This window comes from Ursus americanus, chromosome 27, assembly GCF_024610735.1.
Source record: "Ursus americanus isolate L20-20 chromosome 27, mUrsAme1.1.p, whole genome shotgun sequence".
Lineage (NCBI taxonomy): Eukaryota > Metazoa > Chordata > Mammalia > Carnivora > Ursidae > Ursus > Ursus americanus.
In genome coordinates, this window is record NC_142153.1 from 39,502,026 (window position 1) to 39,525,105 (window position 23,080).

Consider the following 23,080-nt stretch of genomic DNA (forward strand, 5'->3'; position numbering starts at 1 on the left):
GTAGCTAATTCCGGGACACCTGTCAATCTGATAGAAGACAGATGATACCTTAGTTTAATTTACTTTTCTCTTATTATGATGGAGATTAAGCTCTTTACCCGAGTGTTAGGGACATTTGGTCTTTCCTTTTCTGTAAACTGTGTTCATGCCCTTGGTCCATTTTTCTACTCAATTGCTGTTTTTTTCCTTTTTAATATCTACAACTTCTTTAAATAGTAGGGAGATTAGAATGGGCTGGTTTTCTCAACCCATTACAGAACTATCGCTTTAAGAAGTCTTTAAAAAGTTACTCATGCCATCCTCTATTCCTTGGAAACAGGAATCCCCCTATTCGCAGTTTGGATCATTTAATTTAGTTTTCTGACTTAAAAAGTATTCCATGTTCATTATGGAAACACTGGAAGGAATTTAAAGCTGCACATGTTTGCACTTTGTTATATTCCTTTTCTAAGTGCATAAAATAAGGGAATACTTCCCCAGAGGTGGCCACCAGTGACATCAGTGGTTTGACATGCACGTCCCCTGAGCTCTTTTTCCCCTTCTATTAGCCCTGTTGAAAATGTATGTGGTGGAAAATGTTGTCCTTCAGCATTATCCTTTATACTGTTACCATTCTGCAAAGCAAGGAAACAAACAAAAACATGATCATATTTAGGGACTGTGATCTCTGCAGACCTGCTATCCTTCTGGGCCTCATGGTTATCTTAGGAACAGGGCCCCAGTGACAGGGCCTGGGAAAAAGAGAGCTCTGCTTATCCTATTCAGTAATTTGCCACCGTCTCAAAATATTTGATTACAGGGTCCTGCTGAACCCTCTCTCGTGGTTCCAAATCAAGCTCCAGCTCTTGGTTAAAACCATTTTTTAACTAGAGTTAGTAGAACGATATCAGAAACGAGAACAACAAAAACTTGAACATGTTGGTAATTTTAAGTTAAAATTTGTATTTTGAAATAAAAATGCATACCAAAAGTTTACAAAATAGTCACACAGGAACACATCTCAAGATACCATTACATGCCTCATTTACTTAGAAAAAGTTCCAAAGGTGAAACAAAGAGTGGTCACTTATGAATGTGAGTTTCTTTCTTTGAGCAAAAGATTGTTTACATGAAATGTCAGACTGCAAAACCCGTGAGGCCCGGGATGCAGCAAGGGCTCAGGGCCTGCGGAGTGAGGAGGCCTACGGCTGGCCCCCTGGCGGGGGCTGCCTCCCCATCACCTGAGGAGGGGGGAGACTGGTGATTTCTAAGGTCCTGGGTGCCACGGGCCTCTCACTTAGTGAATAGTACATCATTATAACTACCATTTTTTGTACCTTTGACCATAAACTTCAACAGAAAATAACTTAACATGCTTAAAAACCATACCATAAAATGTGCTATGGTATCTGTTGTGACTTCCAGCGTCTGTGGAAAATTTCCATCTCGGAAATTTCTGATTTGGTTAGCTTTCTTGGAGATTTGTGCCTTGGGGGGCATCCTCCACGCACACCCATCCAGACGAGAAACTAGCTAGCAGTGCTTTTTCCAAAAAGCTGGTCTAGAGCTCTGCCCTCATCACACTGGCTGAGCCCGCCGTGTCTCTGCTCAGGCTCAAACCATCTGCTGACGATGGACTGCCCAGCTATGGATTTATTGTTTCTTCGTGGCATTCCATTGGCTATTATGTAAGTTGTATTTTAGTATGTTCCTGTAGAATGTCTTCAATTCACACAGCTATCAGCATGATCGACAGTTTTGAGGTTTTTACATAAAAGCTCTTCACATATTTGCTGGTATGTGAAGCTCAACAGATTGGCTCAGGCACAAAGGACAGGATCTGGATGCTGGTGGATGAGCTGTGTTTTAGCACCTTGTGGTTCTCACTGCCTCCCTCCGTTAACCTTGCATGTAGCTAAATGCCTCACAAGAGTCAATGGGATTTGCTCACACTTCCTCTGGCAAAATATTTAGCTTCTTTTTCAATACTAAACATGACTTTTTTCAACAAACATCACAAAACCATGTGTTCAGACAAATGATCAAGAAATACAGTTGACTCATCTCCAAATCCTGATTCTAAAATCAAGGTAGGTCTTTAAGACTTTGACCGTGCCCACAGAGCCCCACATTCTAGGGTACATTATTCCCCATCATTGTATCTGTAGTTTGACAAAAGCCAGAGTACATACTCTCATATGAGAGCATATCAAGATCAGTGAAATTCATAACTACAATGTTTAACTTCTTCCATGATTACTTAAAAATTCATAACAGCGTCACTAAAACTTGCTAATTATCAGGGCAGTTAATTTAGAAACACTTCCTCTCACAACGATTGTACCACTATCCATTTTTATTTATTCCTAATTAAATTCGATTTTGACTACCTGATTCTGAGTGTGAGGTAGCCTCGTGGTTCTATTGCTATGAAAGTAGCAGGTTCCAAAGTACCACGTGAAGTATTCAATTAGATTTAAAAGAGAGGAAAATACAGGATCGGTTAAACCATTTCCTCACTTGGCATACGAACTAAAAAAACAAAAAAAAAAAACCCCAAAACCCATCCATCTTTAGTGATAAAGATACAGTTCTTTTGTGAGCATCGACACAATACACGGAATCTGTTTCTTTCCATGAAAAGCAGAGTCAAGAGAGAAGGACTCAAATTCTGTGGCTACCTTCCGGTTAACCCGGGTAAGAATGTGCATAAACTCAAGCTTGTGAGCATACAGTTTCAGCATCGTACAAAGTGACTGGATGAACCAGGATCCGTCCTTCGAATTTCGCCATGAGTAGTAACCTACAAGGTGGGATACAACCAAAGCACTGTGAGTATCTGATTTTATAGATGATTCCATAATCATTAAGGTAAAAACCAGCACAAACTTCCACAAGCGCCATAAAAAGAAAATAAACAACACCTCTCGTTTCAGGGGAGATGATGCTGGAGGTGGGAGGGGGGTGTTGTGCATACACCTCTGCTTTTGGCAAGGGAAAGAGTGTGGACTACCTTCCCCCCTGAATGATGGTGAGCTCTCTTGTCTGGGTTTCCCTCCTCACAGGGACGAAGAGGGAAACACGCAAAAGATGCAGAGGCAAACGTATAAGAAGCACCATTATAAGGAGCATGGTGTTGCCATCAGGTTATTGATTCATCCAAGCAATCAATTGCTTATGTATGCACACACATTTGCATGTCCTAAATTTGTCTACAAGGCGTCTGAATACAGTATGATAAAGACATTACAGAGTATTCAAAAACTCCAAAAAAGGGAACACAACGTTTTCATTGTGCTTTTTCCCAATAAACTCTTGAATCTATTGCTTCTAATTTGGAAGTACTTTACCTGGAAAGATGTCTTGAGGTTAAAAAGAAATCATTGAGCATATTTAAAAATGTAACACTGTTTAAAAATACATTTGTCCTCCATTTCCAAACTCTGTGACACCTTGAGTTAGTTGTTTAATAAAGTGCATGATCAATCATTGCTTATTTATAGGAGGACAGATACAACACACCACAAAAACGTGGAATAACCTCTTTCTTTTCCCTCGTTCTACTTTACCCTCTCACACACTATTCAGTTTTATCTTTATTATTTCCTATCTTCCAAAGAATTCCTGGAAAACATACCTCTCTCCTATTCTAAGAAGGTAGACAAAGCTCTGCTGATTACCATGCATATGACAATATAGCACATATTGTACCGTATCACAAGATTACAGTTCATTACTCTAGATTACAATACAGTACCCTATCTGGCATTAAGTTCATGAATGACACTGTGGACGTATGCTTTCTTATTTTGTTTTTATTATGTTCAGTGAGCCAGTATATAGTACATCATTAGTTTTTGATGTAGTGTTCAACGATTCATTAGTTGTGTATGAGACCCAGTGCTCGTCACCACACGTGCCCTCCTTAATACCCATCATCCGCTTACCCCCTCCTCCCATTTTCTTATAAATGCATATTTTCCAGCCAAACTTTGGTAAAGACAACTTTCTGACACTTCTCTGTTGTTACGGTACCTAAAACACAGAGCAGTTAGCTGTTTATGAATATCGAAATCTTAACAGCCTTTGGAACACATGCTTTGTGTTCAGGTAACGTTCGTTATTGGTAACTGTCTTACCAGGGGCTGTAGAATAGGCATACAAGAAGTCCGCTTCAACTGGTATTTTCTGACAGGCCATGTCGTCCTCTGCTCCGCTGTCCGTCTCAATACCGCAGTCCAGTTCTGTGCCTCGGCAGGCCTAGTGGTTAGAAGATAAGCATGTAAGGGCCCTGGCTGATGCGGTTAAGCATCCGACTCTCAATCTCAGCTCAGGTCTTGACCTCAGGGATGTGAGTTCAAGCCCCGTGCTGGGCTCCACACTAAGTGTGGAGACTACTTAAAAAAAAAATTTATTAAAAACCGTATGAGTGTATTCACATAACTGTTATTTCTAAGAAATGTAAAGGCTGTGTAAAAATGGATGTTAAAATGAGGAATCTTTTTGATACAAATCTAAAATGAACATTTATTCTATATCTTGTAACTGGTAGTTTAAATGAATAAAAAAGTTACAGTAGTTGAGTAGCTTCAGGGGAAAAAAATAAATCCATTGGCTAATCCACAAATGAGTAAATTAATCCAATTAATCCTTAATAACCAAGTTGTTTAGTTCTAGATTACCTGAATAATGAAAAGTTTGGGTTTTCCAGTCAGACTTCGACAGTAATCCCCTCTGAAGAAACCTGTTAATTTTTTCAGGTCAACAGGTCCATTTGTTCCAAAAATTATTCCTTCATCCCCATGGCTTAGAAGCACACAAACAAAACTGCTCCTTTTGCTATGATCTTCTTTAGAGACTGGAAAAATGTTTACAAGGAAAATAAACAGACAAAAACCAACACAACTTCACTCACCAATCAATCTCCTATTAAACTATACAGGGGAAAGGTGAAGAAGTTTGAGGACAGAACTGAGAGATCATCGAAACCCAATGTGGGGCAGTCAGCATACCTCAAACCACGTTAGGGAGATGGCATGAATAACTTATTTTACGTATATAAAATGTGGGATTATATAGAGTATGGTGCCACGGTTCTTGTGCTTTATAATTACAGCTACCCCATAATATAAAATTGGACAATGAAGGTAGGTCACTCTTTTAATTATTTCTTACCACTGTCCATTAATTCCAAAATTTCTTCGCGTGTGAGATCATTTTTATTCCTGACTTCATACTTCAAGTTCGTGAATGTTTCCCGGAGGTTTGCTGCATCTACATCTGTACCAGACCGAGCGGTCATTCCTTGAAAACAGAAAGGATTACTTGTAATTGCATTAAAAAAAAAAAAGAGAGAGAGAGCAACCGCTCTGAAATAAACTATTCAGCAAGTCACACAATCCACAATAAATTCTTCTTTTCAACTGCTAAGAAAAGTCTATGATCGTGGTAACGCAAAGTCTCTTTAGTTACTTAGCGTATAAGACACTTCATAACATAAGCTGTATCAGTGTTATGGTCATAAGGATCTCTTTCCCGGCTGCTTACACAGTGAAAAACACAACTGAAATGCTTACTGAGTGAAGTCTGGTTAAATTACGATTCACTTACATAATGGAATACTGTGTTGCCATTAACATTTCTGTAGACAAGGGGAGCCTGGGTGGCTCAGTTGGTTGAGCCTCTGACTCTTGATTTCGGCGCTGGTCATGATCTTGGGGTTGTGGGATCGAGCCCTGCTTTGGGCTCCAAGCTCAGCTCAGAGTCTACTTAGGATTCTGTCTCTCCTTCTGCCCCTCACCCTGCTCACTCTCTTTCTCTCAAATAAATAAATACATCTTGTAAAAATAAATTTCTGTAGACAAAATTTTACCATGGGAAATAGTCATTGTATTAAAAAAAACTATAAAACAATAGGATCCTACTTTTGCTTAAGAAAAAATGATATATATAATACACACATCTCACACACATAGAGGAACTGTATTTTTTTTAAGTTCCCAACAATTTTAAGATCCATTACTACTTTAATAATATGTTTTCAGAAACCCCTCCCCACAAATCACTACCACATTAATACTGTTCACCAGGCATCCTGCTGTAATTTCCTTCAGCCCTTCCAAACACCAGTGAGACCGTGATTGTGACCAGCTTCATTTGTACAGATGTGGGACAGGGAGCACAGAGAAGTTCAGGAACTTGTTGAAAGTAATAAGGCTAGCATTAGGCCTGTACCCAGGGGTACTGGGCTTTTGTCTGTCCTTTACAGTACCCTCCACATAAACGTACAGACTGATTATACAATGCACTCAGAGCTAAAAATGCAAAAACATTAGGGAGGACACATCTTAGAACTGAGGAAATTATTAACATGTATGAATAGAAAAAAAGGCTCAATGTCTATGCCTACAAAATACTGTTGAGAGAGCATCTCTGAATAGTGTGACTATGAGTGATCTTAACAATTTTTTCTTTTGCTAATCTGTAGTTTCTGAAATTTCTATTATGGCCATAGGTAATTTTTATAAAATTAAAATAAGCCTATCAAAGTGTTGACTTTGGAGAGGCTGAGGACACCATGCAGCCATGTGACAAGATGAGTGAATTCCGGTCCTGGGTGGTGAGCCATTTAATAGAACAGAAAACATGAGACCGTCAGGAGATCACTGTGAGGACCTGACCTTAACATTTCAAAGCAGAAGAAGAGCTTACTCGAATGCTAAAGCCAGACTCCTGGATTAGGTAATTTGTTGTTATGCTTATTAAAGAATAGGTTCCACCACGTAAAATTCTACCAGAAGTGGGCATCACAACTAGCAACGTGATGTAGAGTATCGGATGGTTGAAGGTGGCATCTCAACTTAGAGCCAAAAGCAATATGAAGGCTCCCATTCAGATTTAGACACCCATTTTTCCAATTACTCTTTCCTCATAACTAATCTAACACCAAGTTCTGCTTCTCGTTCCAGTGCAATCTGGCTTGTTCTGGTCATTTTCACCACCGGCCCAGTAGATGGCCTCCTAAATTGGGTCTGCAGCTTCTAATTTCATTAATTAAAAATCAAGTCTAATGTGATCAATATGCCAATTCAAAGAATTATCCCAGCATCAATATGAAAATAAGAAATGGAGAAATAGCCCATATGGCCATGCATATGGTAAATTATGCAAATTAAGCAAATGGAATATTATACAATCATTAAAAGATCTGAAGATCATATAGCAACCTGAAAAATGCTTATCTTACATTAAGTGGAACAAGGAGGATACAATATTGCTTACATATTGTGAATGAAACTAAGCTTTGAAAGAAACTGTCAGGAAAAAAGAATCAGGTAATACATTAAGATATTAATTAACTTCTGGGGATCATAAAGGATTTTATTGTTTATATTCTCTAAAAAAAAAAAAGTCTGAACCATATTGGTAGATTCAAGTCGCACCCAGTACAGAGACTGAGAAGGGAAATTTGGTGATCAGGACATGGTGGACCTAAGAGAGCAATTTCAGTAGAGGTAGAGGTAGAAAACAGATTCAAGAAGGATGGAAAGAAGTGAAGATGGCAAGCTTAAAGCACATGTTTTCAAAATTTAGAGGAGACAAAAATCAGATCAAAGCTTAAGAGGAAGCAGAGTAAAAGAAAGGTCTGTCTAAGATGGGATTCTATTATTTTTGTGGGGGGAAACGAACAAGTTAATAGAGCAAATGAAGAGACAAGTGAAGCAGGGCAGAAGGTGGAGTCAGAGCTCAGACTGGGGGGTGGGGGCGGGTCAGGCACATACCAAGGCCAAGTCCCAGCTCTGCTACTAAGTCATTTGTGTGAACTCTGTGCCAGAATTTTCATTTCTCAGCATCTAATAGTGGCTACTTTTCAGAGTTGTTATAAAAATTAAATGAGATAATACCTATGAGGTGCCTTGCCCAGTTCTTGGAAAGAAAAAAATACTACTCATTTGTTGCGATCCTTCTGTTAGAATGAAAAAGGGAGCAGGAGCATAAAAGAAGCAAAGGTTACACAGAAGTCAGGGCAGGAGAGCCAACATACAGATGGGAGGCTAGCTGTTGGAAGAAGGAGAAATTCTGATGATGGGCAGAAGCTCAAGAGCTCGTGATGGAGGATGTGCAGGGTCCTGCTCTATCTTTACTTTGTGGCTATTCTGTGTTATCGTTTACTAACTAATAACATCAGTTCTATTTTTTATATTATACCAAACATAAATGGTACAATATTTGAAGAGGACTGAAAATTATGTTAGGATACATACCAGTACTTCTATGAAAGTTCTTATTATTAATTATTATACATAAACCCATTTCAGGATAATCCATTTTATAACTGTTGTCCAAGGACATTCCAGAGTCCACTGATTTGCTCCCATGTAAGATCTTTCTGTTTGGAAATCAAACAACAGTTTACAAAGGTAGAAATGACCAATGCTGCTGTTCACATTAATACAACTTTTATAACACATACAAACAGTTCACGTTTGTTGAATGAATGTCAGGCTGTGTGCTACAGGCCTTTCCTGATTTAAATTTCATGAGAAACCATTTCACAGATGTGGAAATGGGTGCCGTGAGGCTCAGTACTGAGGGTTACACAGACACTGTGTCAGAGCCAAGGCTGAGTGTACCTGTCGGACTTCAGAGTTCAGGCTTTTACTCTCCACATTTTAGGTTTTCCTCTAAATTTTTATAAAATTTCACCAAATGCATTTTATAGTTTAAAATTCTTAAATTTCTTATAACTTTGTGAGATATTTATCTCTCAAGGTAAGAGGAAGATCTTAAAAATTACACTGAAAATGACAGGAAATCGACAAAATGCAAATATGACTCAAAGCAAGGTATTTATCACAATTCCTAAATTGTTCCTTAAACACTATGGGCTCAACAAATTAATAGTTAATACACAGAATCACTGTTGTAAAGAATTCGAAATACTTGCCTGAAGGTCACTTATCCAAAAACCTGTTATCTAGACCAGGGTCAAAAAACATTTTTTCAAAAGAGCCAAACATTAAGTATTTGAGATTTGCAGGTCATACAGTCTCTGTTGAAGCAGCTACTCCATTCTGCTGATGAAAGTAGCCCAGGACAACATGTAAAGGAATGTGTGTGGCTATATTCCAATAAAACTTGACCAAAATAGACTGCAAGCCTGACCCCTGATCTAGCCCAAGGATCAGGATAGACCAGGTCTAGGGACAGCCAAACATCAATACTTAAAGTCCATGTCCTCATGCATTTAACCTGAGAGTATTTCAAATTATATACAATTCTCCAAACATTGTTGGAAAAAGATTAAAATAGTAAATTAAAGCAGTCAAGGTCAGAAACGATTATATTTAGCTAAAGGTGAGAAAATGAACACTCAGAAAACCGAGGGACTTATTGAAGATCATATAGATTAGGGATCCCAGAACTGTAATTCCCCACCACCTCCTGCTGCCTCCTTAGGAGGTAGGCTCCTCTACCAGCAAGAGGATAGCTACGTGGGGAGGGGGCACGCCTGAGGCAGACCAGAGACTCAAAAAGCCCGAGGGACGCGAGGATAACTTATCACTGGATAAAAATAGACCTAAATCTGTTTTGGCCTCCCATGCAATTTGCTATTAAATTATATTCTTTTTTTTTTTTTTTTTTTTTTTAAAGATTTTTATTTATTTATTTGACAGAGATAGAGACAGCCAGTGAGAGAGGGAACACAAGCAGGGGGAGTGGGAGGGGAAGAAGCAGGCTTATAGCGGAAGAGCCTGATGTGGGGCTCGATCCCATAACGCCAGGATCACGCCCTGAGCTGAAGGCAGGCGCTTAACCACTGTGCCACCCAGGCGCCCCTGCTATTAAATTATATTCTGTATGATATGAAAAGGTACGAAAATATATAAATCACTTAAAAAGGTTTAAAAAAAAAAGACCGCAAACCTTCTAAAATGAGATTGTATTTCAAAAGTTTCATTTCTAATAAATCTCCTTAGCTAAACGGACACTGCTAAATCTTTATTGGTAACCTGTTAATCATTCTGTAATACTTTCATTTAGTACTAAGATCACTAAATAATTACTATTATTTTTGTCCAAAATAATAATACCGGGTCTCAGAAGAAACTTTCAGAATTAAAAGCTCCATGAGAGATCCCAAGTGGATAATGACATGAATTACATTAAGTGTTTGCATTGTGTTTGCATTTTATCCATCATCTGGTTATAGGAAGCATTAATAAGCAAAGTACTGTAAAGAGGAAGACAGAAAAACAAAGGGCACAAGATCATCTAAAGCCAGGCAATTCTTCCCCAGACACAGAACTGGCATTTCATTTTAGTCTTAAAACTCATAAATAGGGATGCCTGGGTGGCTCAGTTGGTGAGGCGTCTGCCTCCGGCTTGGGTCATGATCCCAGGGTCCTGGGATCAAGCCCTGCATCGGGCTCCTTGCTCAGCAGGGAGTCTGCTTCTCCCTCTGCCTGCTGCTCCCCATGCTGTGTTCTCGCTCTCTGGCAAATAAATAAATAAAATCTTAAAAAAAAAAAAAAACAACAACTCATAAATAAACAGAAAGCCAAAAATCTCCTCCAAACACAAAAGCTCTCATCCTGCAGACGGATTTAGGAAGTCACAGAAGCATCTAGACTTGCGAGTTTCTGCCTCTCCTGTGGCGTCCTTCTGCAGGCTGGGGATGCTGACTGTGGGTCAGGCACTGTACCTCATCTTTCCCTCCAGCCTCCCCACAGTTTCGTGAAAGTTTTATTTTAAAGATGAGATTCAGGGAGGATAAGTTAACATGCAAAAGCCATGCCACTGTTGAGGTAGGAATTTAGCTGGTTCACTCTGGTTTCAAAGCCTTTTCTGCTTCCCTGTTCCTTAAAGTTTGCTGTATTACATCCACATCTCGCCCTGATTATAAAGGATAGCGTTAGAAATACTCACGTTTCTGAATTTTTAATGGCTTTTGCATCCACTGTGTGTTCGGTGTTCTCCATGGATGCCTCTAACTGGAATACAAAGAAGACAGAAGTTAACCCGTCATTAGAAGACCACTGCATTATATTAATTATTCCAATGATTATTTCTCCAAATTAATGCTGTATATGGACACTTCCACACTGGTATCACCACTCCTTGCCCAGCTTCACCTCTCTTGTTGAAGGATTTGGTGAGTCAAACCTAGGAGCAATAATCCTTTCTAAAAGAATGTGTAATATAGTCCATTTCTCTCTCTCTCTCATTTCTAAGTGAGCTATGAAGTTCATATAGTGTACAGGTAAGAAGCATGCAGCTTGATAAATGTTTACATTTATCTGCTCCCACCAGATCAAGATACAAATTGTAACTTATTTCTCCTGCAACAGATCAGGTCCTTCATTGACAAGAACTCAGCCTTCCAACTCAGCACAGTCAAAACAAAACCCAGAAACTTCCCATCACAATGGTATACCTCACATAATACTATGCTACAGTGCTTTAGATTCTCAAGAGATACGGCACCAGGAAGTTCCAAACCTCCATATAATCTTTATCCTGAAACTGGGCTTGAGAATTCCAACTTATCTAGGCTGGTGGAATGGCCAGGGAAACCTGGAAGTGAGAACTAAAGTTCCTGCTTTCATTCTCCCATCAGACAATTCCAGTGGACCTGACAAGGTGAGCCAAGTCCTCACAGTCGAAGCAGCTACTACGTATGGGGCCCTTATTAGGCAGCCAGCAGGGCTCTACGCATCTCATCTTTTCTCTTCTCAACACTCCTGAAAGTCAGGACACCCCACTTCCAGTGATAAAATGACTTTGTCCACAGTCACAGAGCTAAGTGACTCAGGCCTTCTCCTTCCCACTCTGCTCTGCTGCCTCTGAAGAAGCCAGTTCCTTACTACTTGTCCTCCGGAGTTCTCCCATGTCTTCTCTGGCCTTCCAGAAGTAAAGGTACTTCCCATGGCAATCTGCCTCCCTAAATAAAGAGAGAAAAACAAGGCCAAAAATTCTCGACTTTCTCCAGCCTCTAGAAGCCCTGGTGATCTCGAAAATTCGAATCAAAATACAACTTTAACCTGACTCGTACGCTAAGACCAGAAATCATAAAAGAATATACAAGCCCATCAACAGGACTCACCAACCACAATAGCCTTTAGAGAAAAGCCTTTCTCCCCACTTTTAATTTAAAAAATTGTGATAAAACATACATAAATCTACCATCTTAACTATTTTAAGTGTACAGCTCAGTGACATTAAATATAGTTACATTAGTGCACAACCATCACCACCATCCATCTCTAGAACTTACTTTTTTATCTTCCCAAACTGAAAATCCCTACCAAAGCCCACCCTTTTCCAAGCCCAAAGCTAAGGAGACCTCTTTTGTTCTCCAAAGCTAAGTTCCTTCCTGCCTTCTCTGTAAATATCATGTGAACCGATGGTGGGAAAAGATGGAGACAAGAATATGGAGGAAGGGAAGCGTCACCATTTCAATTCAATCACAGAGGAGAGCAGTGTTTTACTTTCTCTCAAAGCCAGGCTTTATTTTGCTTTTCTAACAAAGACTCTTTGCTTTTCTACCATCTTGTTTCCTATAGACTTTCTAGAAAACCAAGGAAGGATGATGAATGTAACTGGGATGAACTATCTTTTAGTCAGTAAGCAAATACTTAGTGAGCACATGCTTTGTACCAGGTACCACTGTAGGCACGAGGACAGAGTGGAAGACAAGACAAAGTTCTTACCTTCAAGAAACTTTCATACTAGAAAGGAAGAATAATTACAGATTGATAGTAAGATTTCTGACACTAATTGGGACTATGAAGAAAAGAAAATAGGGTAAAGTAATGGAGAGACTGGGAGTATGAGCTACGTTAGCTAAGGTGGTTGGGGAAACCACCTCTCAGGTGACGTTTACATCAAGATCTACATGACATTGAGGCTATCGTTGCCGGGAAGGACCAACGAGTACAAAGTCCCTGAAAAAGTTTGGTGTATTCATGACAGAAAGAAGACCACTTTGACTAGTGCGTGGTAAAAGAAGAGAAAGCATAAAGAGAGATGAAGTAGGGAAGGTGAGATCACATAGGGTGCTTGGGAGCCGAGAGCAGCTTTGGTTTTATTCTGGTTGCAAGGAGAAACCATTGGTGTGTTTGAAGTAGAGGGGGGAATGGCACACTTTAAAAAGATCACTCTGGCTGCTGAGTGGAGAATCAATTGTAGAAGACTGGAGGAGAAGCACACAGACCAATGGAAAGTCTTACAGAATAGTTCTAGAAAGAGATGATGGTGGCTTAGATTAGAGTTGATCACTGGATATAGGTATTTAAGAGTCTGGAACTCAGGGAGAGATCAGCACTGGAGACACACAGAGCACTCTGGTATTTATAGGGCCAGAAGGAGACTACGAGAGGTGATGAAACAGGTAGGGGGATGGGGAGGGGAGGGTCAGATGAATGTGGTATACCACAGCATGCAGAAGTCTTTCAAGGAGTGTTCCATGCTTTAAATATTGCTAAGAGGTCAAGTCAGTGGAGGACAGACTGCTGGCTTTGGCAAGAAGGTCATGGGTATAATGGGGATTATCAGGAAAAATTGTCCAACACCTGGAAATGGGCAAAAGAAATTACTGTATATCATTTCAGTGTGGTGCTGGTTTGGTCTAGAGGAATCTTGAGGATTAGGTGACTATAATTTATAGAGTGTCTTTTTTCTTTTTTAGGTTTTTATTTAAATTCTAGTTAGTTAACATATAGTGTAATATTGGTACCAGAGTAGAATTTACTGATTGATCACTTACATACAACACCCACTGCTCATCACAAGTGCCCTCCTTAACACCCATACCCATTTAGCCCATCCCCACTCCCCTCCCCACCAGCAACCCTCTGTTTTCTATATTAAGAGTCTCTTATGGTTTGCCTCCCCCTCTCTTTTTTTCCCTCCCTTCCTCCATGTTTTGTTTCTTAAATTCCACATATGAGTGGAATCATATGGTATTTGTCTTTCTGACTGACTTATTTCACTTAGCATAATACACTCTAGCTCCATCCATGTCATTGCAAATGGCAAGATTTCATGCTTTCTGATGGCTGAGTAACATTCTATTATAAATGACTGTTTGTCAGTCAACGGACATTTGGGCTCTTTCCAAAGTTTGGCTATTGTTGATAACACTGCTATAAACATCAGGGTGCAGGAGCCCTGTCGAATCGGTATTTTTCTACCTTTGGTAAATACCTAGTAGTGCAATTGCTGGGTCATAGGGCAGCTCTATTTTCAACTTTCTGAGGAACCTGCATACTGTTTTCCAGAGTGGCTGCACCAGTTTGCATTCCCACCAACAGTGTAAGAGGGTTCCCCTTTCTCTGCATCCTCGCCTACACCTGTTTCCTCTGTTGTAATTTTAGCCATTCTACAGGTGTGAGGTGGTATCTCATCTTGGTTTTGATTTGTATTTCCCTGATGACTGATGTTGAGCATCTTTTCATGTGTCTGTTGGCCATATGAATGTCTTCTTTGGAAAAATGTCTATTCATGTCTTCTGGCCATTTCTTAACTGGATTATTTGTTTTTTGGGTGTTGAGTTTGATAAACTCTTTTTGATTTTGGATACTAACCCTTTATCTGACCTTGTAATGACTAGGTCATTTTACAACTCTGTAGGAAATTAAGTCATAGAAAATAGATAGCTGTGCTAATGATTCTTCCCTATAGCAACAAAAATGAATTTTGTCTTTTAATGCTGCAACTGATTTTCGACCTATAGAAAAATGACACTTCCAAATTACGTTTCACTACCCTGCAGGATATTAACCAGTTCTGCTTCTATTAACAAATTCATCTCATTATACCCAACCATCTATGTTTGCTTTTCAGATTCTCCTTTGAACTGGTCTTAATATCTTACTAGTTCTATTATTAATTAAATAAAATATCTGATGCATATTTATTCTACATTTACACAACAGCCAAGTTTTAGACTTTTCAAACATTGTAGTTTAAAAGGATCAGTGTTGTGGCAGTAGGTTGGGGAGAAAACAGGAGAACAAAAATGAGTACAGATAACACAAGTGAGTAAGCAGTTTTGCAGGGAAGGGGAAAGGAGAGATGGCATAAGAGCTGGAGGGGGACAAGGGGTAGAGATTTCTTGCCTTGTTTGGTTTTAAAGATGGGCCATAGAAGGCTTGCTTTCATGCTGATGAGAACAATGTGGAAAGTGAGAAATTAATAAGACAAGAGGACAGAAAGATCCTGAAGGGATGAAAGGGTTTGCAAATCTAGCTCACATCTAGAGAGGCATTAGTCTCAGCTAAGAACTACTGAGGGTTCATCCCCCATAAGGAGAAGGAGGGCAAACTATTGGGGTACAGCGTGTGAAGGAGGGTGAATGTGATAGAAGGAGGATGAGGTACTTCTTATAAGATTGCTCCTATTTTCTCTATATTTAGAAGATAAACTATGAGACAAGAATCTAAAAACGTCCTAGGTGTAGTTTCATGTGTATTTACCCATGTACTATAATCAAGTAATACCCAAAACCAATCACGCACAATGCTAGCAGAGGTATGGGAGATAGGCATTCTCATACACTACTGGAAGGGGCATAAATTGGTAGTATCTCTTGAAAACATCTTGATATGTCTTCCTATCCCTCAATAAAAGCTTAGAAATTTGTCTGGTAAAATTACACCTATAAGAATGCAGCCTAAAAAAATAACCCCAGGGGTTGGGGGAGAGGAGGGAAAGGGAAAGGGAAGGAGAGGAGAAGAGAATATTGAGAATTGAGAATAATTAAATTGTGGTATATCCATATATTAGTTAATACAGCTATAAAACTTTTTTAAAGAACTTATCAATTATATAGAAAATGCTTATAATAAAGGCTAAGTAAAAATAGGTTATAAAGTTGTACAAAATAATATCATCTCAATTAAACACAAGAAAAAGACCCAAAGTAATTTTCCAGCATCTTTCCACATTAACCTTTCAACAGGGGCTATCTCTGGGCAATGGGATTACTGGCAACTTATTTACTCCTTGACATTTTCCTGTGATTTTCTACAACATCTGTATTGTTTTTAAATTTAGAAAATAATAACAAAGATTATCTTATAAAATAATATCTATCAGCAAGAGTAGATTGCATCAATCAGGATTGTGTGGTCAATTTCAACTCTCAGCCCTGTTTCAAGAGTGCCAAAAAGAGGGGAATGCTATAACTATGAAAGTAGCAATCTTCCCTTGGCTGCTCTGTACCAAGTCCTAGTCTCCCTCTTTTTCTTTCTCTTTCTGTTTCACACATACAACAAACATAGATTAGGTACAACAAACCTCAAACGTTCTTGAACCCTAAATATAGAGACCAAATTGTCCCATGCGTGCCAATTCTGAGCAGACTATAATGCAAAATAATTATCCATCTGTGGTTGAAAAACAAAGTTGTGGTTAATTTGATGAATTCAGAGAATAGTTACTGAGTGGCTAACAATTCTCAAACCATAGGCAAATACATAATAAGTGATTTACTATTATTATATTACAATCCATAAGAAAATAGTATTATCTATGTTTCAAGACTTTATTTATGGCCAGCCTGTAGTAAATCTGTGGTGAAACAGAGTGGAAAAGAAGACTTAATAAAAATGGACATTTCTAAAGCTGAACCTGGAGCTCCTGCCAGTGTCCTTTCTAGTCCCAGAGTTTGCCTCAAATTGGCACTGTGAATGGGTTTTCCAAATGTAGGGTACACAGTATGTGTTCAGGACCCCCTAAATGCTGACAGGTTCCCACATATGATTGAGGCCTTTAAGATCTCTTGTCAAACACTTCTGCAAACAATGTAGTGATTCTTAGACTGAAATATTAACTTCTAACAACCTTTTATCTCTTGACAACAATAAAGCTATGGGATGAAACTATTTTATCCTTACAGAAAGTTTAATTTTTTTTTTTTTTTTTGACGAGCACTGGGTGTCATACATAACTAACGAATCGTTGAACGCCACATCAAAAACTAATGACGTACTATATGTTGGCTAACTGAACACAATAAATAAAAAAAAAAAGAAAGTTTAAATTTAAATATTGATCTGCTTTCCGGAGTTTTAAAATATTTGGCTTCTTGGCTCATATCAATGTTAAGATGTCATCTAAATAGGGGCGCCTGAGTGGCACAGCGGTTAAGCATCTGCCTTCGGCTCAGGGCGTGATCCCGGCGTTATGGGATTGAGCCCCACATCAGGCTCCTCCGCTATGAGCCTGCTTCTTCCTCTCCCACTCCCCCTGCTTGTGTTCCCTCTCTCGCTGACTGTCTCTATCTCTGTCGAATAAATAAATAAAATCTTAAAAAAAAAAAAAAGATGTCATCTAAATAATATGTGACTTTTAAGTAGTCACTTCCTTTTCACACATGTATTGAATTTTAACCAAATCATTTTTAAGAGTTAAAAAAAGTTTCATATAGATCAAGCCTAATACAAGTGATTGTAATTTAATGAGATCTGGTATTAGGCATGAGATGGACGATTTTGTTTCAGTAAGGTAGTTGGTGGCTGAAAGGAAAAAAAATACGAGTTCTTTAGAATGGGATTTAAAACAGTATCTTATACTATTTGATAAGGATTTCTCAGGAACAGAGACTATACTGTTTCATTGCTTTTTTTATCAGTATCTGAACCATATATATTGCAACAGTACCAATTGACCTTCAAATACTATCACAGATTTATATAATGATAAATAAAATCCTCATTGCATCAGACACATGCACATTTGCTCTCTCCTTGTCACCACCTGCTTTTTCCACACGAAAACACTATATCCACACTCTTGGGAGAAGAGCTTTGGTTCTTGCAGAACTTACTAATGTGTCACACTTAGCATTACCTCACCTCCATTAGCTAATGCCGGGCTGAATACAAATTATTCTGGGGATGGTGATCTCATCTTAGAAGGATAAAAAAATTATCCCTCAAGGAAAATATTTAACGCTTTAAGTGATAACAGGAGTTCATGTGCTTAGAACATTTTCATTTCACAAAACATAAATGGTAAAACATACCAAAAGGTTTTAAAAAATATATCCTAGCACAGCAATGAACTTAACACTAATTGTTTCTTCCTGTACTGATGTATGTAATTCTTTCCATCAATTCAGGATGCTGTTGATAATAAAGAACAGTTCTGAACATATATTAGATCCTGGAGAAATTTTAACAGACCAACTGGCATTAGATGGCAATTTCAACTTGGGTCTTAGACTCACTTCTCTAGTTCCTAGACCCCTTTAACACTTACCACTGAAGCTGCTACAAACAGACCATCAAAAACTAAAAAAAGATTGTCAGTATAAATGTACTGTCACTCTAAAATAGATATTCAAAGATTTCATGCTGTTTTCCTAAACAACTGAAAAGTTGTAATGTTTTCCTATTTATATTCTAGTTAGCCAACTAAAGGGACCATTGTATATTGCAATAATGCAGTGAAGCAGAATAAATGATCTACAGTGAAGACAGCAGAATGGAAATTAATTTCTAAAATTGAAAATTTCTATATGAAGTGTTAAAAATTAAAAAGCCCACAAAACCCTGTTATTAAAAATAAATAGTTTGAAAGCGTGCCTATGGTAGAGATTTCAAAATAAGATATTAAATTAGTATCAACAGTTTGCCAGATTCCTATTCCGCTAACCTATCACCCAGCAGTAGGCTGTTCTAAGGGCCTGTCCTAAAAGGAAACTGAGGGAAAGGATAAACCTCTCAAAAGGGTGTGAAATCTCCAAATGTGACCTCAGAATGAATACTGCTCACTTATGAATCATCTCCATGGATCTAATCTATCTAAAAAAATAAAAAGTAAAAAAAAAAAAAAATTATGAGTAAAGATTTGCCAAAACACATAGGCAAAGAAAAGGCCAGAGAATCACAAGGCCATATGTGATTTGAGGGTTGTGTGCAAGTGTCGTGTAACAACAGTTCCTCTTGATGCTGGCTCATCTTGGCTAGACTCTGAGCCAAAAGGTACTTTTACTTATTTAGGTATGCATTTATTATTTACTTATGTGTTTCTGGCTAATCCTTCCACAATGGTCTGAGACATCATGGTCCCCATTTTACAGTTCAGCTGACTGAGGCTCAGAGCAATTAAGTAACTTACGTGGCAGAGCCAGGACTCAAACCAGGATCTGTCTGCCTTGAAAGGGGAGACTCCCACTCCTCTACATGACTTTCTACCCCATAGGAGGGGTAATACTATCTACAGTTTCAAGGAAGGAAACTAAAATCCATAACCTAGAAGCTCTAATTAAGATGAGACAGAGAGCATAAATAACATGACAGAAACTGACAGCAGAGACACTCTAATTAATGGACAAAATAAGAATGTCAGTTATGGTGTTTTTGATGCCACTGGGTAATCTACTTCTAAAAGCAAAATATCTGGTTTCATGTTATTAGACATTTCTATATGCCCGTAAAGTAAAGGTGAAGCCTTTCCATTATGACTACTGCAAAGACTATACTTTTGCCAAAGAGCTTGAAAAACATCAGGATTGTATTTATGACCTATTAGAGAGGACAAAGTCTCAAAAGCAGTCACATATCCAGATTCAGTAAGTGAAACAGAAAGAACAGACTTCTCACGATAGTTTGGATAAGAACAGATTTCAGCTGTAATGTACTAGAGGTTTTACTGAAATTCTTTCTCATCGGTCTCTGAATTTCTCTGGGGAATTATAAGAATCACCAAATTGGATATTGCCATTGGACCTGGTAGTCAGTCTCTTAATATTTACTTTGTAATTAAGGTGAAAACACACTGAGCAGCAAGTAAAATGAAATACAGAGTAAACTAAGTTCAGTTGTGCCGTACAAACAGATCGAACCATTCTTTCCTTTTCTCTGGAAGGGCCCCAGGACCAGGAAGACAGGCTGGAATTGTTCCCCACTGTTCAAAGCCATATGTTGTATAAAATAGATGTAGAATGAAGGATCTTGGATGCCTTTTATAAAAATTACAGGTAACCTACAAGGCCTCCTCCCTTCCACTCAGAACCACTCCTCTGTAGAAGCAGATTCTGGTTTACAACTACCTGATTAAAGAAATCCTGCCTCCAAGAGAAGGTTTGAAACTGGGAAAAGTCAGAGTCAGTAGTATTTATTCATTTGTCTTTTGCACTGTAATAATTTACTGAACTGTGTGCGGAATACTGCAGTAAACCTGAGCGTATGCAGGGATGGTCAGAGCCATGGATCCTATCCCTGTGTGGGACTCACACCTGTACTCCCTTGTTCAAAAGTGGCTCCACAGGCAGATGCCAGACAGTGCTCAGTAGGGATCAGATAACTTTATCTTGCTCTACTTTAATTCAGAAGCTCTGTAAGCAATTTGCAGGCGAGAACAAAATGGGCAGAGAAATAACATTACGTAGTTAAAAAGTACAGTCAACAGACATCTCATTTTATCCTCACAACAACCCTATGAGGTGTGTATATGATTTGTGCCTGATTTATGAATGAGGTAGTAAGTGGCACCCTTGGGACCTGGCCTTGAGCGGTCTGACAACAAAGCACCTGTTCCCCTCCATTACATTTGTTAAATGTGTACAAAACATTATCTAACAGCCTAAGAATACCCACTTCTTTTTCTGCGCCCAAACACCACTGCTTCCCATATTTGAGGCAGAGTTTAAAGATCTAATAGTAGGCACCAAAATTGTCTTAAAGCCATACATGAAAATAAAGACTGCTTTTTAGCACTGAAGGGGGATGAAGCAGTAGACTGTGTTAAATTGGGTTTGAAAGCAAAACAGTAAAGAAGCATTGTAATTGCCTATATCAGATAACATGTCAGTCTCTTAAAATGGCAGGAAGCAAGGCCCTTTTTAAAGAGACCAAAAGCAAGTTTGATTTAATTGGTACAATCTTTCTTTCTTTCTTTCTTTTTTTTTTTTTTACTGTGTACAGGTTTTATTGCCACACTTCAATAAATTGTTCATTGAAACACATTCTAACTTTCACCAAAGCCTTCTTTTGCAAAAGAGCAAAGCAAACCAAAGCTCAAACATCAGGTTGTGATAGGGATGACTTAAGCTTTACATTTCGTTCTTGGAGGGCATGTAACTCCAACACAAAGTGGCTGAGCACATTTTGATAGAGGCTGGTCTAAATACCTTGCTTAGCACCTGTTACTGTCTTGCATATTCGCATTGTCACAGTGACTCCATATTTCGCTTCTGTTTGTTTCTAATTCACATCTTTTAATTATGATTTGCTAAGTAAACCTAAAATAGGTTTATTTTTCCTAGATAGGGCATAATTATTAAAAAGCATAATACTGTAGTACGGGCATTACATGTGCCAGGCCCTATAAATGGGGAAAAACAATAAGGAACAACAAGATAACAACATAAACATAGTCCCTCATGGAATTTGCTTACAAACTAGTAGGGAAGATAGTAAACAAGCAACTGCAAAGGATATGCCATTTGCATTTTATGAAATGCAAGATGCAAAAGGAAATCATAATAGGAAGACTTAACCTTGAAGTACTTAATGAGAATAGAAACCTAAGTAGGAATTCCTCAAGCAAATGTGATGTAATGAAGAGAGAGAGGGAACACAGAGTGTTCCAGGCAGAAAACAGGTATGAAGATCCGCCTGGCTGTTCAGTAAGTGAAATGGTGGTATAATGAAAGATAAGACAGGGGAGGGGACCAAGGCGCCAACCTATGCTTGGCTTTGTTAGCCTTGTTAAGGGATTGGGTTTGTTCTATGGGCAAAGGAACAGCCTTCTAGAATTCTGTTTTATAAATATCACTCAGCTTGTGCTGTGAAGAACGGAATGAAGGACGGGGGAAAAGGTCTGAAAGTATGGAGGCCAATGAGGAGGCTGCTGTAGCCAGGTGAGAGCCTAGAGTGGTTCTGGAAAATGGAGAGAAGTGGACAGAGCTCACGGATATTTAGGAGGTCCAGGTGGCTTGATGGCTAACTGGAGAAGGAACAGGGAGAGGCAGCTGAGAAGGCTGGTTTTTGGCTTGGATGCCACTTACTGAGTACAGGGACAGAGGTAGCTTCTGCATGGCTTGAGAACAGACCCACTGAAATAAAAAGTGACAAGTGTGAGAAAGGCACTCTTTTCCACATGGCCTGAGGGGATCTCAAAGCAGCTCCTAGGTGACTTTGGCAACAGGTACGCACAGGGAAGAGCTGCAAGGATTTATGGAAGCCTGCAGGTCTGAAAAGGAAATGGAATTCAAGGCTTGAAATTTACTTCTCTGGGAAACTGAGTCGCACAGTCAACCCGAAAAAATGTAGGTCTGTGACAGAGAAAGCAGCAGAGACCAAACGCTCTTCCAGTAACAGGAAGATCAGCCCGCGCCTCTCAGCAGCACCAGGCTCGCCCCAGGCCCTCTCGGGGTTCCATTTCTTGGCGCCGATCATCCGCTCATCTCTTCCTGATCCAAATGTCAGCCTAAGGTCCTGGCCGCCCTCACTTCCCAAGCATCCCCCTGCCTTCGGCTCCAACCTCCTACCACCTGGCCTCGCCCCCCCTCCCCCCGCCCCGAGTCCAAACTCTCCTGCAACCCGGCCTCCGCGCTCTCGGCCCAGCCTCTCGATCCTCCAGTCCTCCGGGCTCCGCATCTGCAGCCAGATCTCCGTTCCCCGGCCTCCACATCCCCTGGTCTCCCCCACCCCCCTCGGGTGTCTCGCTAAGTAGGCTTCTGGGCACGTTCTCGCACCCCTTGTGCCATAACAAAGGAACCGCCGCACGGTCCGTGCTCACGTCCTCCTCCCCGGAGCAGACGCAGGCCCGGGCAGGTCGCCGGGGCGGGCGCAGGGCTTGGGAGGATGGAAGGAGCCGGCCCAGGGCTGACCGGGCCGCGGCGGGAAAGGCCGGTGGCACCACTCACCGCACAGCCTCCGAACAACAGCCACGTACTGACTCCTCTTCCACGCGTTAGGCTTCCCAGACCGCAGTCCGCAGCTTGCAGCCCGCAGCCCTAATAGGTGTGCTCCCGGGAGGCCCCGCCCCCGCTAGCCCCGCCCCGGGCCCGCCTCCTCGCTCTCCCTTCTGCTCTGACACTTCCCTCCAGCCCGTGCTCTGTCGTCCCCGCCACTCCATGCCGCTC

At 39.9% G+C, this 23,080-nt stretch overlaps 1 protein-coding gene across 2 annotated transcripts; it reads right to left on the reverse strand.

Annotated features, from left to right (window-relative positions):
* Window positions 1-922: 922 nt before the first annotated feature.
* On the reverse strand, window positions 923-22,987 carry CASP3 (caspase 3). Of its 2 annotated transcripts, XM_087856518.1 has the most exons (8): window positions 22,862-22,973; window positions 11,847-11,923; window positions 10,909-10,973; window positions 8,244-8,368; window positions 5,155-5,283; window positions 4,662-4,837; window positions 4,119-4,239; window positions 923-2,782 (listed from the first exon to the last, which is right to left on the reverse strand). In XM_087856518.1, the coding sequence occupies exons 2-8, from the start codon at window positions 11,907-11,909 to the stop codon at window positions 2,553-2,555; spliced, it is 909 nt and encodes a 302-aa protein (XP_087712644.1). In that variant the 5' UTR covers window positions 11,910-11,923; window positions 22,862-22,973; the 3' UTR covers window positions 923-2,552. The 2 variants fall into 2 exon arrangements, with proteins under 2 accessions (XP_087712644.1, XP_045641776.1); XM_045785820.2 differs by lacking the exon at window positions 11,847-11,923 and having other exon boundaries at window positions 22,862-22,987.
* Window positions 22,988-23,080: the final 93 nt, after the last annotated feature.